The sequence below is a fragment of the Octopus sinensis genome, linkage group LG7, assembly GCF_006345805.1.
Source record: "Octopus sinensis linkage group LG7, ASM634580v1, whole genome shotgun sequence".
NCBI lineage: Eukaryota > Metazoa > Mollusca > Cephalopoda > Octopoda > Octopodidae > Octopus > Octopus sinensis.
In genome coordinates this window covers 97,492,212-97,517,211 of record NC_043003.1, presented here as the reverse complement: position 1 = coordinate 97,517,211, position 25,000 = coordinate 97,492,212, and the positions used below count along the sequence as shown (strand labels likewise).

The 25,000-nt window shown below is 38.3% G+C and overlaps 1 protein-coding gene and 1 long non-coding RNA gene across 2 annotated transcripts in view; one reads left to right on the top strand and one right to left on the bottom strand.

Moving 5' to 3' along the window:
• Positions 1-25,000, bottom strand: part of LOC115214053 (ATPase ASNA1 homolog) — a 32,475-nt gene that overhangs the window by 3,217 nt on the left and 4,258 nt on the right. Inside the window, exons 2-7 of the mRNA XM_029783094.2 lie at positions 16,826-16,973; positions 12,643-12,697; positions 9,290-9,383; positions 7,118-7,268; positions 4,832-4,939; positions 1,800-2,000 (exon numbers count right to left, since the gene is read on the bottom strand). Coding sequence (XP_029638954.1) covers positions 1,800-2,000; positions 4,832-4,939; positions 7,118-7,268; positions 9,290-9,383; positions 12,643-12,697; positions 16,826-16,973 — 757 coding nt within the window. The remainder of the gene's footprint in view (positions 1-1,799; positions 2,001-4,831; positions 4,940-7,117; positions 7,269-9,289; positions 9,384-12,642; positions 12,698-16,825; positions 16,974-25,000) is intronic.
• LOC118764343 lies at positions 985-23,674 on the top strand. Its single transcript, XR_005000158.1, has 3 exons — positions 985-994; positions 1,595-1,609; positions 23,496-23,674. It is a non-coding gene; the product is annotated as an uncharacterized LOC118764343 (long non-coding RNA).

Here is a 25,000-nt window from a genome sequence, read left to right as displayed (position 1 = left end):
ATTTAAAGTCCGCTTTCCATGCTAGCATGGGTTGGACGATTTGACTGGGGACTGGCGAACCAGATGGCTGCACCAGGCTCCAATCTGATCTGGCAGAGTTTCTACAGCTGGATGCCCTTCCTAACGCCAACCACTCCAAAAGTGTAGTGGGTGCTTTTACATGTCACCGGCACGAGGGCCAGTCTGGCGGTACTGGTAATGGCCACACTCAAATGGTGTTTTTTAAGTGCAACCTGCACAGGAGTCAGGCCAGTGGCACTGGCAACGACCTTGATCGAATGTTTTGTTCACGTGCCAGTAAGGCGATGCTGGTAACTTCAGTGGAAATTCAACTTAGAACTTGAAATACTGCTAAGCATTTTGCCTGGTGCACTAACTATTCTTCTAGCTTGCCACCTTCATAATAATAATAATAATGATAATAATAATGATAATCTTTTTTACTATAGGCACAAGGCCTGAAATTTTGGGGAAGGTGTCTAGTTGATTATATCAGTCTCCAGTACTTGACTGGTGCTTATTTTATTGACCCCAAAAAGATAAAACAAAGTTGATGTTGGTGGAATTTGAACTTTAAGACAGACAAAATGCTGCTAAGCAGCTAGAGCACACCATCTTTGTGAAAAAAAAAAACACAATTACTAAGCTTAAATATTGGATTTTGCACCTTTGACCTTTATTGGATGAAATCCAATAAAACCAAAAACAACAAAAAATACTGTCACATCTTGTGCTGACCTAGCAAGAGGGACACACTTATATATTTGTTTACAACATTCTACATGCATGAATAAATTCTAAACAATAACATAACCCCAAATTTAAACAATAAAAATTTCTTCAAAACACCTCTTCATAACAACTCATCCTAAAAACCTAATTACCACTCCACTCAAACAAATCCACAACAGAGACTGTATAAAGCCAAGAGTAACTTCAATGCATTGCAGGCTTAACTGGCCAAAACTTTGAAGTCACTGTTAATAGTATTTGTGTTTAAGAATAATAAATTTGTACTCTACAAAAGTATAGAATAATCCATCAGATTAATGTAATTTTTTTTATTATAACCGAACATAAAAATGCACACTCACACATATATATTTAAGGAGAAAACTTGGAAAGAGAGGGAAATTGATAGTGATGATGATGAGAAGTTTCAAATGTGTCAAAGAAATGAGAAGTATTTATGTGTACAACATTGATTTTCCAGAACCTTTTGTTCCAAAGCCTTTCCCAATTAGTGATTTTTTCCAAAGTAGGAGTGGGCACCTTGGTCAACACACTCTGAATTAAACAAACATTAAATCTACTTAGATAATTAAATGAAATACAGGTACCTGTACATTACTGTAAATAATCCTTTCTACTAAAGTCACAAGGCCTGAAATTTGCAGGAAGGGGACTAGTCAATTACACTGACCCCAGTGTTTCACTGGTACTTAATTTATTGATCCCAAAATGATGAAGCAAAGTCAACCTCAGCGGAATTTGAACTCAGAATGTAAAAACGGGCGAAATCCCATTAAATTTTTTGTCCAGTGTGCTGATGATTCTGCCAGCTTGCCGCCTTCATTAGCATAATTAATACAAGTTCATTAATGTAAAGGTACCAGTAAACTAGTTGTGGCAGCTTCAGGAATTTGAAGTTCCTGTTTGTAAATTAGTGTGAATTATCACAGGTCCTGGGCCATCAATGCCTGCAGAGTTGATATTGTAGCTGTACTAAACACACCCTTTTAAAAGCAAATAGAGAATAGCACGGGGAAAAATCATAATGAAAATAAAATTCCACTTACTTGATCGATGTATTTGGACTGTATTTTGTGACGGGATCTGCACATCTTACACGCCTCCTCACCTTTCGACACAAATAGTAGCTGGTTGACCACTACGTTATGAGTGTCGATGCCATAACGTGTTAGCTCCTGAACCAATCGCTCTGTTTCATACAGAGACAGGAACTCAGCAATACACACACACACAAATGTTGTTTGATCCTGAAACAGAAAATGCAAACTACGATGATAATGAGGACAACAAGGAGGAATCATTGAACAAGAGTTGACTCATACATACAGTGAATTCTGTCTGGGGTGGAAGATATTACAAGCTGATCCTGATGTGAAATATCAATGCAAACTGAACTTAATGAGGCTTCCCTAACCATAGCATCTACTTTCTAATTTTTGGCAAGCAATTTTCAGGGGATGGGCAGATTACATTGACCCCGATGCTCTACTCATACTTATTTTATCGATCCCAAAAGGACGAAAAGCAAAGCTAACCTTGAAGGCATTTGAACTGAGAACATAATGCTGATAAGTATTTTGTCTGAAGTGCTGATGTTTCTGCCAGCTTGCTGCCCTTCCCCAGCCATAATATAAAAGTGCCCCAGCATGGCCGTGGCCTTCGGGCTAAAACATTTTAAGGATTTAAGGATTTATACAATATGACATTCAAGACCAATTTGCAATTAGTTGTCACATGTCAATAATAATCACATGAGATATTTTCAGAAACTAACACATGTATTAATGTATGCCCCTTGACATACTTCAAGATGAATTCTTTGGTGGTGGTCACATGACTATCAAGGATTACCAGCTATTTTCCAATGTATAATATGTCTGATAGAGCCAAGGGATTCTTAATCCTTTCGCATTCAGACTTTTCTGTCAAATGTGATACTTATTTATTCACATTGTTTTGAATTAATCATGCATTGCTTTGTTGCTCTAAGATTTTGACAATGTGATTGCTTATTTTTAGAATAACAATGTAGCGTAGCTGTGAGAGGTGAGATCCAGCTGATTTGAACATAAAACAGAATATTTTGGCCAGATATTGCTACTTTAAATGCTAAAGAGTTAAGAGCAGATACTTAGCTCTGGTTAGATATCATTAAGAATGTGAGGAGTAAATCTGTTGAAATAGAATACCAGTCTCATGTAAAGACAGTCTTGGAATAATTTGATGCTTTTACCTATTAAACTAGGTGACCTGAGACTGATGAAAGTAATTGTAGTAGATTTAGAATCAGTATCTATGGCTCAATGTAATACCAATTTGAAACTTTTGCTTCTACACTCTACTGCATCTCTTCAGATTCAGTTCCCTGTACATACCGTAAATCCTCGAGTATAGTCTGCTCTTGAGTATAATACGCAGGGGATTTTTAGGGGGCTGTACCTCTGAGAAACCTAAACCTTGTGTATAAAACGCACCCCTTCTCTAACTTGAGTCAAGGAGGGCTATATAACATAATACAAATGTGTGGCTTTTTTGTGCATTTTGTTTGCAGAAAATAAAGAAATAACAGTAATAACATTTAATAAATGTTGCTTACTGCAAGTTATGGATGATTTAAGGTATTTTCGCGCCCGACATCACAAAATGCATCTGAATAAACATTGCCGGATAGCAAATAGAGACTCGAACATTGCTTAGAAAATGATTTTCATTTTTAACCTTGTATATAGTATGCACTAGGGATTTTGACCTTTAAATTTTGGGAAAAAAGTGCGGATTATACTCGAGGATTTACGGTATGTATGTTTTTTACACCTCATTTACACTCTTCAGTTGTTATCGGTTTCTAAATAGCCAGAGTCATTTAGGACGATCTAAACATTTACAACATTAACTCCAGGAAATCTGTCAACCACCTAATTACCTAACAATCATGTGAACATAGAAGCAAGATAGGCATCATTCTCACCAGATAAGTGGACAGACAGACAGCTGTGAATGCTAAATCTTTCCCCAGGGAAGAATGTACCAATCAACAGAGGTTAATGATTACTGATTTCGGAATTAAAGCTAGATAAATCGTCCAACCCATACTAGCATGGAAAGCGGACGCTAAATGAAATGAAATCTAGAGGCTTAACCCTTTTGTTACCATATTTCTGTTGAGATGCTCTGTGTTTCTTTAAATTAATTTTAAATATAACAAAGAATTATGTAAAATAACTTAGTTATCATTAAGCTAGTGTTAAGAACATAAATTGTGACTAAGGTTTGGTGGAAGATTTCAATTCAGAACTTTTGAAAACAAGACATTGGTACTACAGAACCAGAGACGGTTTCAGTCAGGTTGGTATCGAAAGGGTTAAGTCAGCTTGGAGAGAAAGAGATGTGGGAGCTAAAAGAGCCATTGAACAGACAAAAGTTGAGGGAAGTACTACTTGAAACATCTGAAGCGAGAGAAGGGCACAAAGAGATTTACAATATAGAGAAAAAATTGGAAGTTTCTATGGGACAATCTGCTGAAAGCCACAGACCAGTTCTGTGATTGGAGCAAGGGCTCAACTACACAGGAAGTGATTTGGTGTAGAAGAGCATTGTACATAGGGCTGTAAAAAAATAAGAAACAGGTCTGAGCAGACTGGAAAAAAGAAGGTGGTAAAGAAAAATATCAAACAGATAGAAGAGAAGCCAGATGTTAGACAATATGCTTAGCAAGGTGAGAGGCAGAAAGAAAGAAGTTTGCACATCTATGGCATGAAGGTCAGGGGGACAAAAATATCACAGTGCTACAAAGAATTGAGATGTTTTTAGGGAGAGTCATATATGGCATGATAGTAGCGCTTTTGCACTCACTGGCAATGGAAAGAAAGAAGCATGAAAAGTTCAACGTTTAGAGGCTGCTGAATGGGAAGAATGCACGTGAAAGTGAGAGTCTACCCTTAACAGAGAGACTAACCAGCAGCATGATTGAATGGTAAGGTCTATTTCAACAGCATTTGAATTAAGAAGATGAAGAGACACAGCAAAATACTACAAGACAATGGCAACAAAAATAAATAATGCAGCAAACCAAACTCACCGGATTCTTGAACTGAATATTCACATTCCGTATAGTCTCCAGCATATCATCTAATCTCTTGGTCATTTCTTCAGCATTCAAATCTTGCATACCTAACAGACTTGCAACCTGAAATAGGTGGATCAATATGAATTGCAGAACACAAAATTTGGAGAGAAAGAAAAGGAAATAACTTTCTCAGTAATGATAACAACAGACTGTTCTAAGTTGTTCAATAATGATGATATTAGGGTCTTATAGTAAGTTTCCCCATTTACATTAACACAATCGACTTAATCAAACTCAGTATTTAGTTGACACCTAATTTTGGCAACCCATGTGGTTTCAGGTTTTGTTCCCTTATTTGTGTTCCATTTATTGATAGTTTTACAAAGTTTTAACAGATTATCTCCATTCGTTGCTCATATATAATAATAAAAGTGAAATTCTGTCCATCTTCATTTGCTCTACATAGGCATATTATACCTTTTTGGAATTAGGATGATCCCAGGATTGAAAAATCTGCCCTTCATTTGGATCTTGAACATCCAGCATTGGGATTAGATTTAAAAGCATTTGGGTTGCTATTTCTAGCAGGTAAAACTTGGCTGATTCACGTCATCTTGCTTGATGTTTGTCAGATGACATTTGTCAGATGAATGACATTCACTTCGTAAATTTTACGTTGAGATAAGAACTTTGGAACAAATTGGTGAACAGTTGGAGGGGAACAACTGAACAGACCAGGTTACTGATTGCCTGGATTTGTTGCCAAAGATATATGTAGTCAAGCATTGTCATGGTGAATACAGATCCTTTTAAAATTCTTGTAAGTATGTATATAATATATATATATATATATATATATATATTGGATGGCCACAGACTCTACTGGATTCATCTGCCCTTTGACAGGTTTTGTTTTTCCTCCTTCAGGGTGTCCAACAAAATCCACCGTCCTTGTCTTGCTAGGGCTGCTGGCTTAGTTGCCAGTGGCCTGACCATGCAACTCGTTATTAGCAACACCAAGTGTTTTGTCTTCATTGCTATATGCAGGTGAGATCTGAGTTACTTATGAGACATATGAAAAGACTGGACTAATTTCAATAACGGGATCTCTGCCATATCTGATGGCAGATGTATGTAAGTGCTGTTCAAGTCTTCAAACTTAGTCAGTCTACCAAGAATAGAGTCTCAAGTATTCCAGCTATGATTAAGATGGAGAGGTCATGTCGTCAAGCTGGACAATGATTGGATACCTAAGCAACTGTTATATAGTGAGTTAGCCCAGGTTTTAAAGAACAGTGCACAAACCGAAATCAAGGTGTAAGGACTGCATTAAGAATACACTATCAAAGTGAAAAACTTGAAAAATGGATGGGAAAACCTCACTCTAGATTGTTCATCATGGAAGAAAGTAGTGCACGATGGGAGGAGAGAATCTAAATGAAATCACATAAAGCATGAACAGTTTCAGAGAGATGTTTGTAAGAGTCTTCATGTGAATTTGCCTGAGTATGTGGGCACACAGACCAATTTTAACATGTAATAAGTGTGGGTATGCCATCTAAGTAGTGTAGCTCTTAGAGGTAATCAGAGAAGCCCCCAACCACACACACACACACACAGGTAAGTTGCTGACAATGAATTAAATAGCATTTCTACTTGAAGGGAGTGTGGAAAAGAATGTATCAAGAGGCCAACTGATATGTGATAAAATTTCACCAAGACAGTTTTATAACACCTTCTTCAAGAGGTGCCCATTGTTAAAACATCTGTGCAAAAGAGTTTAAGTTCCTAGCAGGACTGAAAAATCACATCCATGCTACTCTTGTTTAAGAGAACAAACAAGCAATAACATTATTCAAAACTGAGTTGCAGCCATTGTACATACATACATACAAGTCACGTTAAAAATCTGTTGAGTCAGATTTCCTATGGCCAGGTGCCCTTACTGTTGCCAGCCCTCCTGTTCCCCACAACACACACAATGTGGTTGTAAATGGGCAACTGAAAATTGGGTGACAACTAGTTTGGCCAATTAACAATCAAAATGACTGGAGGAGCTGAAGTTTAATCATTGAGAGATACATAATTGTAGTTTCTATTTCACTCCAGTTTTGTGAAATAGAAACAACAAACCCAGTTTAGTTCTACTCAATTAAACCAGCAAGGCATTCAACCAAGATAATCCCAATTCTTTTCCAGTCCAAGATACACTTTATTTGACAGCTTTACCCTAGTGACCATATTGCTCATTTGTCTCTGACCCATATAAACATACACACAGAGAAAAATTCAGTTTACCTGAGAAAAAAATGGGCTAAAATGACTGCGAATTCGTAGTAGTTTTCCAAGTCCTTTCTCAACTACACTAGGGAAAGAGAGAAGGCGCAAAGTGTGTCCTGTAGGCGCTGTATCAAAGACAACACATGAAAAGTTCATTCCTTTAACTAACCTGCAAACAGAGAGAAGCAAACTCTAAATAAAAATTGCAAAAGAAATAAGTGGAGTACATACTGAATATTTTTGTTGTTTTTTCTTTTACACTGACACAAGGCTAAGGTATCCATGGAGAAGGAGCATAGTTGAATGAATTGACTCCAATGTATGACTGGTATTTAAAACATTTGGCGATCTGGCAGAATCATTAGCATGCCGGGTGAAATGCGTAGCCGTATTTCGTCTGCCGTTACGTTCTGAGTTCAAATTCCACCGAGGTCGACTTTGCCTTTCATCCCTTTCAGGGTCGATAAATTAAATACCACTTACACACTGGGGTCGATATAATCGACTTAATCCGTTTGTCTGTCCTCTCTGTGTTTAGCCCCTTGTGGGTAGTAAAGAAATAGGTATTTAAAACATTCAAACAAATCATCTTCTACTTTGCTATTCCTCCCTTAACTCTTGCATTATTAGTTATCCACTAGTCACAACATGAGTTTCGACCCCACCCAACTTTTACAGTGGTTGTCTACCTTCCTCCACCTCACCCATTCCCCTATCTTCCATTCACCTCATACTCTCATGCAACCTCCATCCACCAACCCACATGTCTGATTCTTCTTCACGTTCATCTCTATCCATCTTAAACCTTGAAAGTGCACCCTGATATTTACTTTCCATCCCCACTTGATCACTCCCACCCTCTCTTCTAAATGTGAGTTGCCGTGTAGTTCCTCTACACTAAGAAGTCTGTTCTGCTCTAGCCCCTTTACTCATACTTTTACCCCTAATCTTCAAGCATAAAGCTGCCCTCATGGAGTGTGTAGTCTTGTAAGCTGCATAGCAACCTCACTAGCACTGGTGGCATGGAAAAAGTACCAAATCATCACTGTAAAATGACTGGCTTTAGGAAGGGCATCCAGCAGTAAGAAACTATGCCAAAACAGACACTGAAGCACAATGCAGTCCTTGGCCCTATCAGATCTCTTATTTCTTTATTGCCCACAAGGTGCTAAACGTAGAGGGGACAAACAAGGACAGACAAAGGGATTAAGTTGATTACATTGACCCCAGGGCGTAACTGGTACTTAATTCATCAACCCCGAAAGATTGAAAGGCAAAGTTGACCTCGGCAGAATTTGAACTCAGAACGTAACGGCTGACGAAATACCGCTAAGCATTTCGCCCGGTGTGCTAACGTTTCTGCCAGCTTGCCGCAGATCCCTGTCAAACCAGCCAACTCATGCCTGCATGGAATATGAACGTTAAATGATGGTAGCAGACTTCACAGCAATGATGAGATATGATTTGGCAATTTAGCTATATGGCAGAAAAACCAAGCATATTGTTTTCAAAAGAGAAAGTAGAAGAGAGTAAAGTAAGATATCTTATTACTGTTATTTCCCAGATGTAATCATCATCATCATCATCTTCGTTTAGCATCCGCTTTCCATGCTAGCATGGGTTGGACGGTTCAACTGGGGTCTGGGAAGCCAGAAGGCTGCACCAGGCCCAGTCTGATCTGGCAATGTTTCTACGGCTGGATGCCCTTCCTAACGCCAACCACTCCGTGAGTGTAGCGGGTGCTTTTAACATGCCAGATGAGGCTGGCAAACGGCCATGATCGGATGGTGCTTTTTACGTGCCACCATCACGGGGGCCAGGCGAGGCTGGCAACCGCCACAATCGGATGGTGCTTTTTACGTGCCACCAGCACGAGGCCAGTCGAGGTGGCGCTGGCAACGGCCACATTTGGTATTTCTTGATTTAAAAAAAAACACTTTTATTTTTGTATGGAATGTTGAGTTTTCTTTTCCTTTTAATGTAAACTATCAAATTTAACTCAAATATCCTGTATAATAAAGAGAGAAATCTTTAAAAAAAACAAAAAAACAAGTCCACATTAAAAAGAAAATTAGAAAATGTCAGATACCTGAAAAGAGAGGAGGAGGAGGAAGGGGAAGAGAAGACAAGCAAGGAAGAGAGAGAGAGAGAGAGAAGTAAAGGAAATAATGAAAAGAGAAAAACCCTTACTTGATAACTTCAGCAAAACTCATTGCTTCATCAATGCCAGGGAATGCACCAAGTAGCTCCTGCATCATTGTCTTACCCATACTCATCATGTCAGCTTGAAGGGAATAATAATATAATAATAATAATAATAATATAATAATAATAATAATAACAATAATAATAATGATCTTTTCTTTATTGGCCATAAGGGTTTGAAGAGATACATATATTAAGAAACTTTCACTAAGGGACATAAAAAAAAAGAAAATACAGACTTTGAAAATACATTTACAATACGAGGGGAGGGAAAGAGGCACACAATATATAGAAGGATATGTAATAAATTGTAATGGTACATCTATCTATCTATACATACATATATATATATATATATATATATATATATATATACACACACACACACACATATACATACATACATACATATATATATATATATATCAAAATAAGCAACAAGGATATCGAGAGGTAATGCAGTACGATCGTTTCACGCAACTCCATTTAATTGAACAATGCAACCATTACACCAATTTAAATGCAGAGCAATATATATATATATATATATATATATATATATATGCACACACACATACACATACAAATATTGGCAGAGAAATAAAGAAATAAATAAAAAAAGTACAATAAAATACACAATAATTAAAAACAATATGATCAAAGGAAATAAAATATGAAAGATTGCTGTTTAGATTGAATTAGGATATTTCTAAATGCACAAGTAAATACTTTCTGAGTCATTTGCTGTGGTGAAAAACACAAGCATTTTGAGGGAAATCTCTTAAATTCAGTGCAGTGTCTTAGTTTTAATTTTACTAATGATCTATCTTTTGCATGCTGTTCATATTCTGAACATAACTGCAAGCAATACATATCAATTTGCATAGCATTTTACTGATGCACTTCAATTAAAGATATAATTTTCTCCATTCTTGTTTGTGATTTATACACTGAAATTCCAACAATCTGATTTTCATGTTTTATTATTTACAGTTTTCTTTGCAATTTCGCAATATCATAATAATAGAATATTATATATTTATTGTGGTAAAACTAATACTTCCATGTAGTGACAGTTGTGTTTCACAACTGAAAACCTGATGATTGCTCAACACATGAAAGTACTAGTTTTATCACAATACAATAAATATACAATATTCTATTATTATAATATTGTAAAAATTGTAAATAATAAAATGTGAAAATTAGATTATGTTGGAACTTCATTGATTAATCTCTCTCTCTCTCTCTCTATATATATATATATATATATATATAAATGACAATTTCTGTTTGTCTGTGGCTGTATGTGTGTGTTTGTGAATTTGTTGCTTTAACCCCTCCGGGACTATCCAACCAATCTTGATGAAACTTGACCCGTGTGTGGGGCTTATGCACATGCGGTTACTTATGCACTTGGAATTTCAAAAAAAATCAGTAATTTTTAATCAGCGTTGATTTTTCAAAAATCAATAGGACATTTCAATGCAAATTTTCATATGAATGTTATTTTCTGCCATAACTTTTTAAGTTTTCAACAGATTTTCTTGAAATTTTATACAAAGATGGAATATGTGCTAAAGATGGGTTGAGACAAATAAATTTTTACCTAGGCCACTCAAGCAAAGCACACAATGATTTTTGTTTAACTGATTAACAAAATTTGGCCTAAATTGTTGTGGAGTTAAAATATGTTCATCAATTATTTCAGCATTCTCAGGTTGCTATAACAGGTATTTTAACACCTGCACTTAAAACTATCGATTCTAAATGTTGCAGCATTGTATGCTAAAACATGTAACATGTATTTTCTTAACACCTGCATTTAAAATTGTCAGTTCTAACCATTGCAATTGATATGTGATTCTCACGATCAGTGGAACTATACCCATGAAACACAGTTGTCAAATTAAGTGCATGTGCAATTAAAATTTTCTCTCAAGTTGCAAGAGAATTTTCCCAAAATAACGAAGGTTATCATTTTTGTATGCTTTGTTTTACCTCCCCATAGCATCTTACGACTCTTATGACTGCCATGTTATTGCCTCTGCACTCCAGCCGTTTTTGTAAAAAGCACCCACTACACTCTCGGAGTGGTTGGCATTAGGAAGGGCATCCAGCCGTAGAAACATTGCCAAATCAGACTGGGCCTGGTGCAGCCTTCTTGCTTCCCAGACCCCACTTGAACCGTCCAACCCATGCTAGCATGGAAAACAGACACTAAACGATGATATAATAATTAATAATAATAAAATCTCTTTCCTCTAAGTAATTTTTTCGTTTACTTTTGTAATGTTTATGTTCCTTTTTTTCATAGCACTCCTTCACAATTCTCTTCTTGATGTTTCCATTGATTATATATTTGCAGCTTTCCACTCATCTGACCAAACAATTGTCATTTTCCGATTCCACACGTATTTATTTGTATTATTGTTTCGTGAATGAATTTGCTTATGCCTTCTATTATCTCTCCTATGTTTTGATTTCATTTTTCGTCTGAGAGAAATTAGGCATTGTAATGGGTACTGGGAATAACCCCGCTCCTGGGTATTACCGGGTACCTCAGCTAGTATATACATATATATATATATATATTTATATATACATACATGCATGAATATGTGTGTCTTACTATCTTGACATCACATGATAGTTGTTAATGAATGTTGCTATCATACAAGTAGAGTCCTGTATTTCCAATCTTCTGTGAAAACATGTCTGGTCATGCGGAAATATTACCTTGCATGAAAACAGATAAGGTTAGGTAACGAATTCCATCCATCCTGTCTGAGCATGGAAAACTGGACATTAAAATAAGGATGCTGATGATGAGGATAATGATACATATCCAAAGGTTTCTTTCTGTTTCCATCTACCAAATCTAATTACAACGTTTGGTCAGCCTGGAACTGAAGTAGAAGACACTTGGCCAAGATGCTATGCAGTGGGACTGAACCTGAAACTACTTGCCTCGGAAACAAATGTCTTAACCACACAGCCATGCCTCTGTCTAAGTTTATATCACATTCAGAAAAGAAAAGGGAATAACTCCCCATTCAAATCTATGAATTCTTCAAGGATATTCTTTCTTTTCCAGTGGAAGATGATGATGATGATGAGAGAGAGAGAAGAGGAGATTTAAACTTAATTATGAAAATAAGTTGTATCTAATGAGAGTCATCAACTATTAGTAAAACATTCAAAGGCTTTTCAAGTTCATACTGAATAGAAAATTTATGTTGTGTGTGTGTGTGTGTGGTGTGTATGTGCGTGTGCTGTCTCATACCAGATACATATACAAACATGCACATTTACAGAAGAATTTATTTTCATTTTACCTTCTTCAAAATATTCCTCAGGGAGTTCAGATAATCCAAGGTTAGGATCAATTTCCTGAAAAGCAAAACAACCCAAAAGATTACATTTTTATTTTATTTTTTGCTAAGACAGAAAAACATTATTTCATAATATATATATATATATATATATCATTGCTATTATGCAAAAGTGTAAGTCAAAAACGTTGCTTTTTCAGAAAACGAAACAAATAGTTTCACCATTCTATTGCAAAACCGTTGTACTACATTTTGACAATTTTTGATACCTTGGCATCTGAAGCAGCTGGAGATACGATAGTTTGACCAAAAGAACCGACTATTGAAAGAAAAAAAAAAAAAAAAAAATATATATATATATATTCTTTTATTTGTTTCAGTCATTTGACAGCAGCCATGCTGGAGCATTGTCTTTAGTCAAACAAACTGACCCCAGGACTTATTCTTTGTAAGCCTAGTACTTATTCTATCAGTCTCTTTTGCCAAACTGCTGAGTTACAGGGATGTAAACACACCAACATCGGTTGTCAAGCAATGGTGGGGGGGACAAACAGACACACACCTGCCTCACTGTCTCTCTCTTTCAATTTACCACTGCTGTTTCATTAAATTAAATTGTTTTCCCCAAATCACAAAAGCTTTCAACTCTATCTCATGATTTCAGCATTTGCTGTTTCATTAATTATTGTTACAGAGAATCCCCTACGAATATTCTTCTTCCTCGTGTTTGTCCCTCCCTCCCTCTTCGATTTACCACCTAATGCACCAACAGTCCCCTCCTAATCCCTAACTCTATATAAACTAGCGTATGCTCTGTTTTTTTTTCCTCTACTTGATTTTCATTTCCTCTGCTGATAAAACACGGATTTCAGAAAATGAGCAGTTAAGCAATTTTGACTTTCACAGCCTCGTCCATTCCTGTTTATGCATAGATCGTAACCCTAACCCCTTCCCATTCGTTCTCTATTATCTATTTCTCTATCATGTAAACATAGTACCGATAGCTTCCTTAAGATCATGCATTTTTATTCCTCTTTTATTCAAGGTTATCATTTCGTTATTTCATTCTCCCGCTTACAAGTGCAGAAGACGATGCTCTTGTTTCGCGGCACACCCGCCCTCCCACCCCCTCCACCAAAACCGGAAGTTACTAGCTTTGTCTTACTTGTGTACCCCACCCTCGCGAACACTCCCATCCACACCCCTATGTAGGGTTTATTTGATCATATAGTGCAAAAAACTGTGTAGTGTATGTAGGTTGTAGTCTAGTGTTTCTTTATGAAATCTGCCAAATGCAAGCTTTCTTTTCAGATACACTGCTGTCTCTCATCCTAGGGTCTCACAGGCCCACACCTCCCACACCTTCAGAGTTGGCACATTGAAAGGTAGGTCTGGTGAGATTGTTGAGCTGCTTGAACGGAGACGTGTGGATTTGTGCTGCATCCAAGAAGTAAGGTGGAGAGGAGGTTCCGCTAAGTTCCTCACAGGCAAAGAACACAGGTACAAGATTTTCTAGGCAGGGAACACTGACGGGGTCGGGGACGTGAGTATACTTCTTGTGGAGAAATGGGTTGATAAGGTAATCGAGGTAGTCAGAGTATGTGACAGAGTACTTAAGATTAGATTAGTGCTTCACCATAGGTCAGCTACAATTATCTCAGCCTATGACCCTCAACCGGGGCTACCGGAAGGACAGAAAGACCGATTCTATGACACCCTATTGCAGACTACTTCGTTGACAGGGACCTTCTCTTTGTGGCTGGTGATTTCAATGGACATGTTGGATGGCATGGCATACATGGAGGCTACGGTTTTGGTTCTCGCAATGAGGAGGGAACCAGGCTGCTGGAGTTCTGCGATGCAAATGATCTTATGGTTTGCAATACCAACTTCAGGAAACCCACCTCTCACCTAGTACCTACAAGGGTCTGGAAGCTTAATGGTCCTGCAAATGGACAGAGATTTAGAGACGTACTACTCGAAGCCTTCAATGAAATAGAAGGGGATATAGCATCACATAATGTGGAAGACAACTGGAGGTTTCTACGGGACAATCTGCTGAGAGCCACTGACCAGATCTGTGGATGGAGCAAAGTCCCATCTCGACCCAAGGTAACGTGGTGGTGGAACAATGTGGTTGACAGGGCTATTAGACAAAATGACCCAATATATATGTATATCTATACACACACACATGTATATCCAAAAAATAGGTATATCAAATACCATACAACATAAATTCTTGATTTATCGAAGTCATATCTGCCTCTAGGGAATGTGTTTTAATTACAAGACTAGCCTTGCTTGAGAAAGGGGAGATAATCTACAGAATCGAAAATTCTCCTAGAACTGATGTGACATTAAGGAAAAGGACAGGTCTACAGATAAGAAGACAATTGCGGACACATATTTCTTGCTCAATAGCTGTTGCTAGTCTTCATTGCCATTTGGTAATTAAGATACATCATCTAGATGGAGAGATAATATAAAAAAAATCTAGAATTTATGTTGTATAGTATTTAATATATCTGTATTTGTGTTATTCAAATACACGCTCCTGACCACCCTGAGTTATTTCTCTTAGCTCGTTTTGTTTGTTTGTATGTTACTTTACTTTTTACTTTTTTTTTTTACTTTTTACTTGTTTCAGTCATGTGACTGTGGCCATGCTGGAGCACCGCCTTTAGTCGAGCAAATCGACCCCAGGACTTATTCTTTGTAAGCCAAGTACTTATTCTATCGGTCTCTTTTGCCGAACCGCTAAGTTACGGGGACGTAAACACACCAGCATCGGTTGTCAAGCGATGCTTGGGGGACAAACGCAGACACACGTACATATATACGACGGGCTTCTTTCAGTTTCCGTCTACCAAATCCACTCACAAGGCTTTGGTTGGCCCGAGGCTATAGTAGAAGACACTTGCCCAAAGTGCCACGCAGTGGGACTGAACCCGGAAACATGTGGTTGGTAAACAAGCTACTTACCACACAACCACACCTATGCCTATATGTATGTACATATGTATGTAGTAATCGTTACAATCTAGAGGCATTGCATAAAACTCAAGGAGAAAGCATCAAGATGGGATATGAGAACAACCTTGAGAAAACATAGAGATTACTGTACAAAAACAGTAAAAAAAAAAAAAAGCAAACACACCACTAACTAACCACTGCACCCATGTTTCAAAGAGTTGTTCTGTGTATGTGCTTGAAACTGTTTATAATAATGATATGGCTGGATTAAATGCTAATGGTTAAGGCTACTTTATTTATTTGTGACGTACAAAAAAGGAAGACTTTACCATTGTTATTTCTGCCAGAAAGTCAGTAGTTCAGAGTTCATAACTAGTGCTAACTTACCAAACACATTTCACTGTCAATAAACACTTGACAACTACCATTTGCTGGAGCTTTGTGTTAGTGGTTGCAGTGCTGAGCTTAAATTCAATAAACAGAGCTAAGAGATGCATAGGTTCTTATAACAAGCTAACTTACTCTAGTAAAAACGCATGAAAATAAACACATTCAAGGCACACCAATGTAACACTTTATTATTTTATTTCCCAACCCAAACTGTAAAAACAAAAACAGATTAAATATAGAGAAGAATATAAAAATAAAATCCAACTAAAACAAATTAGGTCCTACCCAGCATCATCATTTAATGCTATTTTTCATGCTGGTATGATGTTCACCAGTTTGACAAAGACTGTGTTGAGTTCCAGAGTCAGCTTTGGCAAGGTTTCTCTATCTGGATAATCTCCCTAATGCCAACCACTTTCCTTGTGTACTAGGTACCTTTTATGTAGTATCAGTACTAATGAGTTTGACAAGTAACTTGCCAAACAACAACAACAAAAAATGCTCCCTTGATTGAATTTGGGTGTAATAGGGAGGGAGCTGGTTTATATCAGATGTTGAGAGGCTGAGGTATGACAGAAGGACAGAAACAGGTATCTTGCTATAGAAGGGAGACATGGAATAGTCTCACATTACATAAGGGTGGGTAGCAGTAACTAAAAAGAGAAATGTAGATGGTGATGACAAGGTGTCAAGGCATACCTTCAATGTACAAGAAGGTGAACAGAAGGGACAGTAGGGGAAAAACAACAACAAAATGACATGAATATTAAATTGGAATTAAAACAGTTGTTTTAATATTTTGAAAAAAAAAACAACTTACCATTGCATAAAGATTGTGGAACCCATGTACTTGACTAGGTACCTTTGAGAACTTTTGGTTAAAAGCATCAGATATATTGTGTGCTGGATCAGTGGAAATGATCAGAACAGTATCGCGTACTTTAGCCAGTTCAACAGCTAAACAACAGCTGAAATGAACAGAGAAGGAGAAAGAATTTGCAGTTTTAGTAAAGATCTTGCAAAGTCCATTTAAATGTGTGTGAATTCTTATCAGATGAAGTGTTTTTAGTTGAATAAATGAGTTAAAGAGTCTCAGGATGTAAAAACCTCTTCCAAACATATTTATATATGTAGGTAGCATGAGATTATATATACATATCATCATCATCATCATCTTTGTTTAGCGTCCGCTTTCCATGCTAGCATGGGTTGGACGGTTCAACTGGGGTCTGGGAAGCCAGAAGGCTGCACCAGGCCCAGTCTGATCTGGTAATGTTTCTACGGCTGGATGCCCTTCCTAACGCCAATCACAATCGGATGGTGCTTTTTACGTGCCACCGGCACGAGGCCAGTCGGGGCGGCACTGGCAACGGCCACGTTCGGATGGTTCTCTTACGTGTCACCAGCACTAGTATCACAGCTGCAACCTCCATTGATGTTGATCGATTTCGATTTTCAAAATCGATCAACATATATATATTTGGTCCCCATGTAATAAAGGTCGCACATTAGTATTGAAGGGGAATTTCAGTACTTTATTCCATAGGTGTGAAGACTTAATGCATGCTTTTATTTCATCAGATCTTGTTTGTCTTGGAATGACTGTCTGAAGTCTCGTGATAAAACTAACGTAACTCCTCCAATTGGATTATTGTTGCCTCTGATGTCCTGTAAGGTTTTACCAAGAGCTTCTATGTGACATGGTGCATTCATCCCAAACGATAAGGTGGCATTGGCACAACACTTCTGGTGAACCTGACTCTTTGCTTATGCTACAAATTGGACTGTCATTTGTGACCAGGTTTAGTGGTAATTTAAAAGCAGAATGAGCTGTTCGTCCTCCTGGGAGAATGGTGGCAGCAAAGCCAGACACTGGTAAAGCAACTGCAATTCTTTTTTGTTGCCTTACCTTGGAGAGAAGCAATGTTACAAATGTTTTACCTGTGGCACCAGGAGCATCAAGAGAGTAAATTCCTCTGCTTTTTTTCTGGCGATTATGGAACGCCGCACGCACGCGTACATACACACACAGATATACATATACATACAGTATCAATCATCAGATGAAATGGACGTGTATGTGTGTGTGTGAGAGAGAGAGAGAGAGAGAGTAAAGGGGTGTGTTGTTATGTATATGTCCATACACCTTTTTTGTATGTATGTGTGCGTGTGTGAGAGATGCTCCATAATGAGAGACCTCCGTAATGCTATGATGGACCGTGAAGTCCAGTGTACCATGGTAAATTCCATTGTGTCGACCACGGTCGAACAATGATGATGATGAGAGATACATAGAGTGCCACTTAGACATCACTCTCTCTCTCTCACACACACACACACACATAGAAAAAAGATATATGCATATGTATTTATGCATGTACGTATACATGACAACACACCCCTTCACTCACACACACATACATGCATAAATGTATACAAACGTACATACAAAAACACATGTGTGCGCGTGTGAATGATATAAATACACAGAGCTGAAACGGCGTGCAAAAAGAGAATAAATAAAATTTTTTTTACAGAAATTAATGAAGTGTGCGAGTTCAGAACGAAATCAAACCTGGTGTGTGTGTGAGTGTGTGTGTGTGATAGAACATTGCAAACAATGGCTGAAACAATGGAATGAAAAAAATCGTATAAATAAAAGCACATTAAAAACTATATTGTACTGAATATCTAAAGTTGTGAACTTCGTAAATATTTCGGTTGACGTTATCACCTGGAAACAAAATCGAAAAAAAAAAACAAACAAAAAAAAAACGCAACGGATGTTAAAAGGTGTGGAGAGATGCCTTTGGAGAATTCACAAGATCCAATGTTTTTCCCCCATAACTTTTAGGAAAATGGAGGATATCTTTCTACTTCACACCCACGTAGGAAACGAATCTGAAAACAGTTTACAAATAGCGAAAATTAAAATAGAGAGTGAGAGACCACGCCGTTTTAACGTCAATGCTGAATGTTGTCATTGAGAAACCTTTTTAAAGAAGTGAATCATAATTATAAAGCAATATTTTTAATAAAAAAAAAAATCAAATGCAGACACTATAATATGTCCGAGGCCATATTATTCATGCTTCACAAATATGGCAGTAATTGGTGAAGCTGTTTTTACGTGAAAAGCGAATACACACGCATCTCTATTTTATATATTAGAAGATAGATAGAAGAAGATATAAGTTTCAGAATTCAAAGAAACTGGTAGGTTGAGGAAATAAAAACAATGCTCCTCATATGGTATCTGGCAGAAGCAGTGCCGCCAAACACTCTTACTGCAGGGGTCCTGAAGAGCTTTGGTTTTCATTGAACCATAGCTCAACTGAGAGGGAAAAGAATGAGTTCATTCATTCATATACCTTAATATAACCATACTCGGACTTTTTAGAGAAAACAGTTGAAGTGGAAGTGAAGGTACAAAATGGTGAAAAAAGAAAAGGAAGTTAGCTACCTTATAGAATCCAAGAAGGGTCAGGATAAGGAACAAAACAAAGGTGACACCAATACCCTGGACAACTGTGAGTCCAAGAAAAATGCCAAAGTTGAAGGAGGAAAACAGCAGCAAAGTAAAGCAGGAGAAACAAACGAAAACAAAGGCACCAGTGGGCCAGCAGGCTGAGAATAGATGTGGGCCCATGGTGGATTCACAAGGAAAACGAAAAAGAACCTGCAAAGGTTATGGCTCCGGTAAAAAGGAAACCAAACCAGTCTGCAAGTTCTATTTAAAGGCTACCTGCTGGCATGGTGACATTGGGACAGGCTGCAGATTTGCTCATCCCAAATCCCATATGAACAGTGCTCGTTTAACTCACATGAAGACTAGGAAGAGCAGCTTCCAACAACACAGCACTAGATCACAAGATACAATCCCACCACCATGGAAGTGTATGGACGGTGCACACACTGCACCTAAGAGGAAACAAACTGTTGTTGGTGTGCCGATAGCGGCTGCTGAACAACAAGCTTTTTTTGGAGGTCACACAGAAGATTGTAAGGCAGCTGACCTGGCTTCAACAGACATCCAGTATCAGGAACATGTACCAGTACCCATAACCACCTCAAACAGCAAAGGATCCGGAGTGGCCACCCCTGACACCTCTGCACATATCAGACCAGCGGCTACTACTGACAGTATTCTTGCAGAACATCAGGGGCCTTGTAACGTCCCAACAATGCAAAACACAGTACCTGAGCGACTTAGTGACATGTAATCAAGCAATATGTGTGTCACTAACAGAAATACATCTGAATGTGGACATATTAGATACTGAGATACACACACCAGGGTATGTTGTGTTTCGAACTGACAGGAAAGAAAGGACTCATGGTGGAGTGGCAATGTACATCTGGCAAGAAGTCACACCTGTGGTCCTGCTGGCACACTCAAACTCAGTCTGTGACACTCTGGTAGTACACATTAAACAGATGGAACTAATAATATGTACCAAGTATCGCCCACCAAATGCTCCAAACCATGGGGATTCACTTGAAGAGAGCCTCCAAGAAATGAAAGAAGTATTAGCCAACCTGGATGACAGCTTGCACATACTTCTTTTAGGGGATTTCAACCTCTTTTACGTCAAATGGCCTGTGGGCCACATTCTCTCAAGTATGTCACTGCATGGCCTGATTGATGCATGCAGAATCTCTGCTTGACGTCACTAACATGCTCTTTATGAACAAATAGTGCTCCACCCAACAAGGGGAAAAATGTCTTGGACCTCTATTTCACAAGCAACATGGCGCTCATCCATAATGTTGGGGTGACACTGATGATTTTCTTGGACCATAACTTAATAGAACTAATAATGTATGGTCTACAGAAAACTAAAGACATGCAGGCTACAAGAAGCACCCAACTTCTCTCCAACCTGAACTTTCACAAAACTGATTGGAAGGGTAACGAGAAAGCGGTCATGGAACATAACTAGTCTGCCAGTCTCTCTACAGAAGATATTAACAAAAAGCTACAACACTTTATGACAATCATGCATGACATCTGCAGTAAGTTTGCTCCAGAGAGAATGCCAAGCCAGCAGAAAAATATAATACTCAGGGATAGGAAGATTCTAATGAGACGACGAGCAAAAATATCAAATTGTCTAAATGGGCCACTAAAGGATAATAAACAATCCTACCTTGTGTAAATGTATATGTATGTGTATATATATATATATATATATATATATATATATATATACACACACATTCCCCTGTTAATTCCAAAACTGGGAGCTGAAGCCTCCAAGATCTTCCAAATATATATCACAAATAGAGATTCAGCTCCTTTAGCCTCTCCTGGTAGCCCGTCTTTTGCATCAAATCAATCTTCATTGTGTATTGGCACTGGATTGCTTTGAGTTCCACAGTTTCTTTCACACTCTCTGGGGAACATAGATGGGAGCAGTAGTCCAAGTGGCTGGGAACGAAAGTCTTCCATATGGGTAACAGTGCTTCCCTTTTCCTGGTTCTGAATACCCTCAGAATCCAGCCAGCCACTCACCTGCACAGTGTTGCCATCTTGGTAATATGCACATGGAATGTTGCATCATTGCTCTGTGAATTCCCAGGTCATGCACTGACACTAACTCTGGGATCATATTACCTTCTGGTCCAGTGTATTCTGATTTTAGCCTGGTGTTGGACTGACAGTGGAGTACCTGAAATTTCATAGCACTGAACTGCTTGTTATTTTTGTTAGCCCATTCGTAGATTTCGTTCAGGTCTTTCTGCAGTTCTATGATGTCGTCTGGGTTCCTAACTACCTGCAATACTTTTGTGCCATCAGAATAACTGGTCAGATTGGCTGACCGTACCACGGAGGGCATGTCTGAGAGGGCCACCACAAATAGTAGTGGCCCTGGTACAGTTCCCTGTGGGACTCTGCTGAGAATTGGTGTCTCTTCAGAGTGAGCACCATTGGCTACAACTGTCTGACTCCTGCCCTTCAGAAACCATTTGGCCACTCTTCCAGTTTCCCGTTAGTACCAAGGTTTCGCAGCTTGTGACATATCCTACCATGATCAACCTTGTCGAAAGCCTTAGCAAAGTCGAGGTTTATCACGTCTACAGCTGACTGGTTTAGGTGTTGCTTCAGTACCCAGTCAAAGTGCTGCAGCAAATGTGAGAGGCAGCTCCTCCCTGGACGGAAGCCATGTTGTATGTTTGTGAGAAGGTTGTTTTCTTTTAGGAATGTGATCAGCCTTTTTCTGGCAATGTATTCCATTGTATTGCTAACACGTAAGGTCAGAGAGATGGGCCTGTAGCTTTTAGCATCTGCTCTGCTCCCTCTTTTATGGACAGGGCATATTTTACCTTCTTTTAGCATGTTGGGAAGTTTACCACATGCAAGGAAACTCTGAAAGAGTATCTGCAATGGCTTAGAAAGAGCCTTTCTACATGTCTTTAAGAGAACAGCTGGGAGTCCATCAGGGCCTGTCGCTGAGTTTGATTTCATCTCGTCAATGGCTGATATTACATCCTCTTCTGTTATGTTGATATAATTGATGGCTGCCTCTTTTCTGAATAGATTCATTGCATTGAAAAACTCCTTCGGCTTGTTTATTTGCATATTTTCCAGTGGAGAAGTGAAAACACTTTGGAATTGTTTATTTAGTGCTTCACTTATCTTCCCCGGGTCTGCAGTTAGAGAGCTGTTTTTACCAAATAGTGGCCCTATCTTATAGCGTACTGAGGCAGATTCCTTTGCCAATGTGTAGAAAGCTTTAGGATTTCTTTTTATATTTTCAACTGCCAAGGTTTCTCTTTCTTCTCTTTCTTTTTCATGGGAGATTTTGAGTTTATTTCTATCTTGAAGAGTTGCTCTGCCAGGTGGAATTTCACACTGTCATTAAGGTGTTTAAATGATTTGAGATCTCTATCCGGCGTTAGGAAGGGCATCCAGCTGTAGAAGCATTGCCAGATCAGACTGGGCCTGGTGCAGCCTTCTGGCCTCCCAGACCCTGTTGAACCGTCCAACCCATGCTAGCATGGAAAGCGGACGCTAAATGATGATGATGATGATGATGATTCTCCGCTGCATGAGTATTCTCCTGTCTCTGGGAATGATGTTTTTGTGTGTATTAGCTCCTTTCTCTGGGACATATTTAATGCATATGGCTCGCATTATTGACATGAATTTATTAAGTTTCAAATCTATGTCTTGCATAGAGAGGTTTTTAGATCAGTCCTGCTGGAGAACCTGCTTTTCAAGTGACTTCCAGTCAGCCTTTAGGCTGGATAGTGTTTGAGTGCCATCTGTGCTGAGTTTATCTTTAGTTAATTCTGGACCATACATTGTCAGTTCTATCATGTCGTGGTCTGAGAATATTGTCGGTGCTTGATTTCGCTCTTTGTGCATCATTCCTGGAGTTATATTGCCGTCAGGCCACCTGATGTCGGGGAAGTTGAAGTCACCCATCAGGAATATAGTAGTACGTTGATCCAATTATGTTAGTACTTCCTTTATTGCACTGAAGCTTTCCTCAAATTTTCCATCATGATTTGAGGCATCAGGTGGGCGATATAGTGTGCATATCACTATATCAAGTTGCTTTAGATGTACTATGAGTGTGTCACAGTTCGAGTGCGATAACAGGGTTAATGGTGTGACATCTTCGCGGATGTACACTGCAATCCACCGTGACTTCTTTTCCTTCTGTCTGTACAGAAGATAGCATACATTGGTATGTGTATCTCCACAACACTTATGTCAGCAGACAGGTGTGTTTCTGTAAGTGCAATGCATGCAGAAAGATTCTTCAAGTGCTCAATTTTGTATTTGCTGTTGTTCTGCAGTCTTGTGTGCAAGGCTACATAGCTCAGCTTTGTCTGTAGCCATGACAACCATTGCACTGTTTCCTGTGCCACACTTAAAAAATGCTCTTGCTCAACCGCTGCAGCTTGTACTGCATCTGCATATGACTTCTGTCTGGCTTTTTTTTCTGCAGGTTTGTGTTGGGAATATATATATATATATATATATATAACCTTCGCCTTCACCATCGAAACGCAGAGTAGATGAAACCATGGCGACTGAAGAAGGGGAATTTTCCTTGTGTTATTTGTCCTGTACTCTATTTTTTTGTTGTTTAAGAAAAATGTCCAGTTCCTTGGTTTTGTGTTTATGTTTTCATTTCTCATTGTGTTCGACGTTTTTTTGGTGTCCTGTACCCATATATGCGTGTATATATACATGTAGAGGTAGGTACGTACATATATGTACATATATATGCATATGTTTTATTTATTTATATATATATATATATATATATATATGTATGTATATATAGTAGACTAGCTGGTGTACCCGGTAATTCCCAGGCGTAAAGATGTTGTATTGAAACGCCTTATTACTCTGATATAAGAAAGCAATTTCTTTATAACTGCCACAAAAGGTGTATTTTCTGTCACAAAAAAGTACAAAAAAACTGTCAGCTGGAGGAGGGAGAGATTGTATGTAGATAAATATAGGAATGAAGTGTTTGAAGAAAGTGCAATAATAACGTTCACACTCATTGATGGTCACCCTCAGTAACTGCCTTTAGCTTATGAGGTTCTTGTTTTTATAACTATCGAAAAGCAGCCAGAAGGATAGACATATTGTTGAGAACAAATGGTTTTGTTGGAGGTCTGTTATCTCCATTCCAGCCCTTAGTGGCCTAGAAGAGGTTGGAAGGGTCAAGAGGCAAAGACATTATTCTGCTTAGCAAAGGCATCTGGGAAATGTATAACTGCTGTCATTCACAGAAAAACTATGGTTTTACTGTGAGAAAAACGCTGTTGAAGTGTTAAGTGAAATTTGGCAATTGAGGATCAAATCCACGCTATGCCTGCATGAAGCCACTACAAATGCGTTGTGGAATAAAAAATTTATCTACTGTCATGGAAAAAAGTGTAACTGTAAAAATGCAGAATTAGAGTAATGGGCATTCAAAAAAGTATGTATGTATAGAAATGTATGAATGAAGTCTTTAATGTTTAA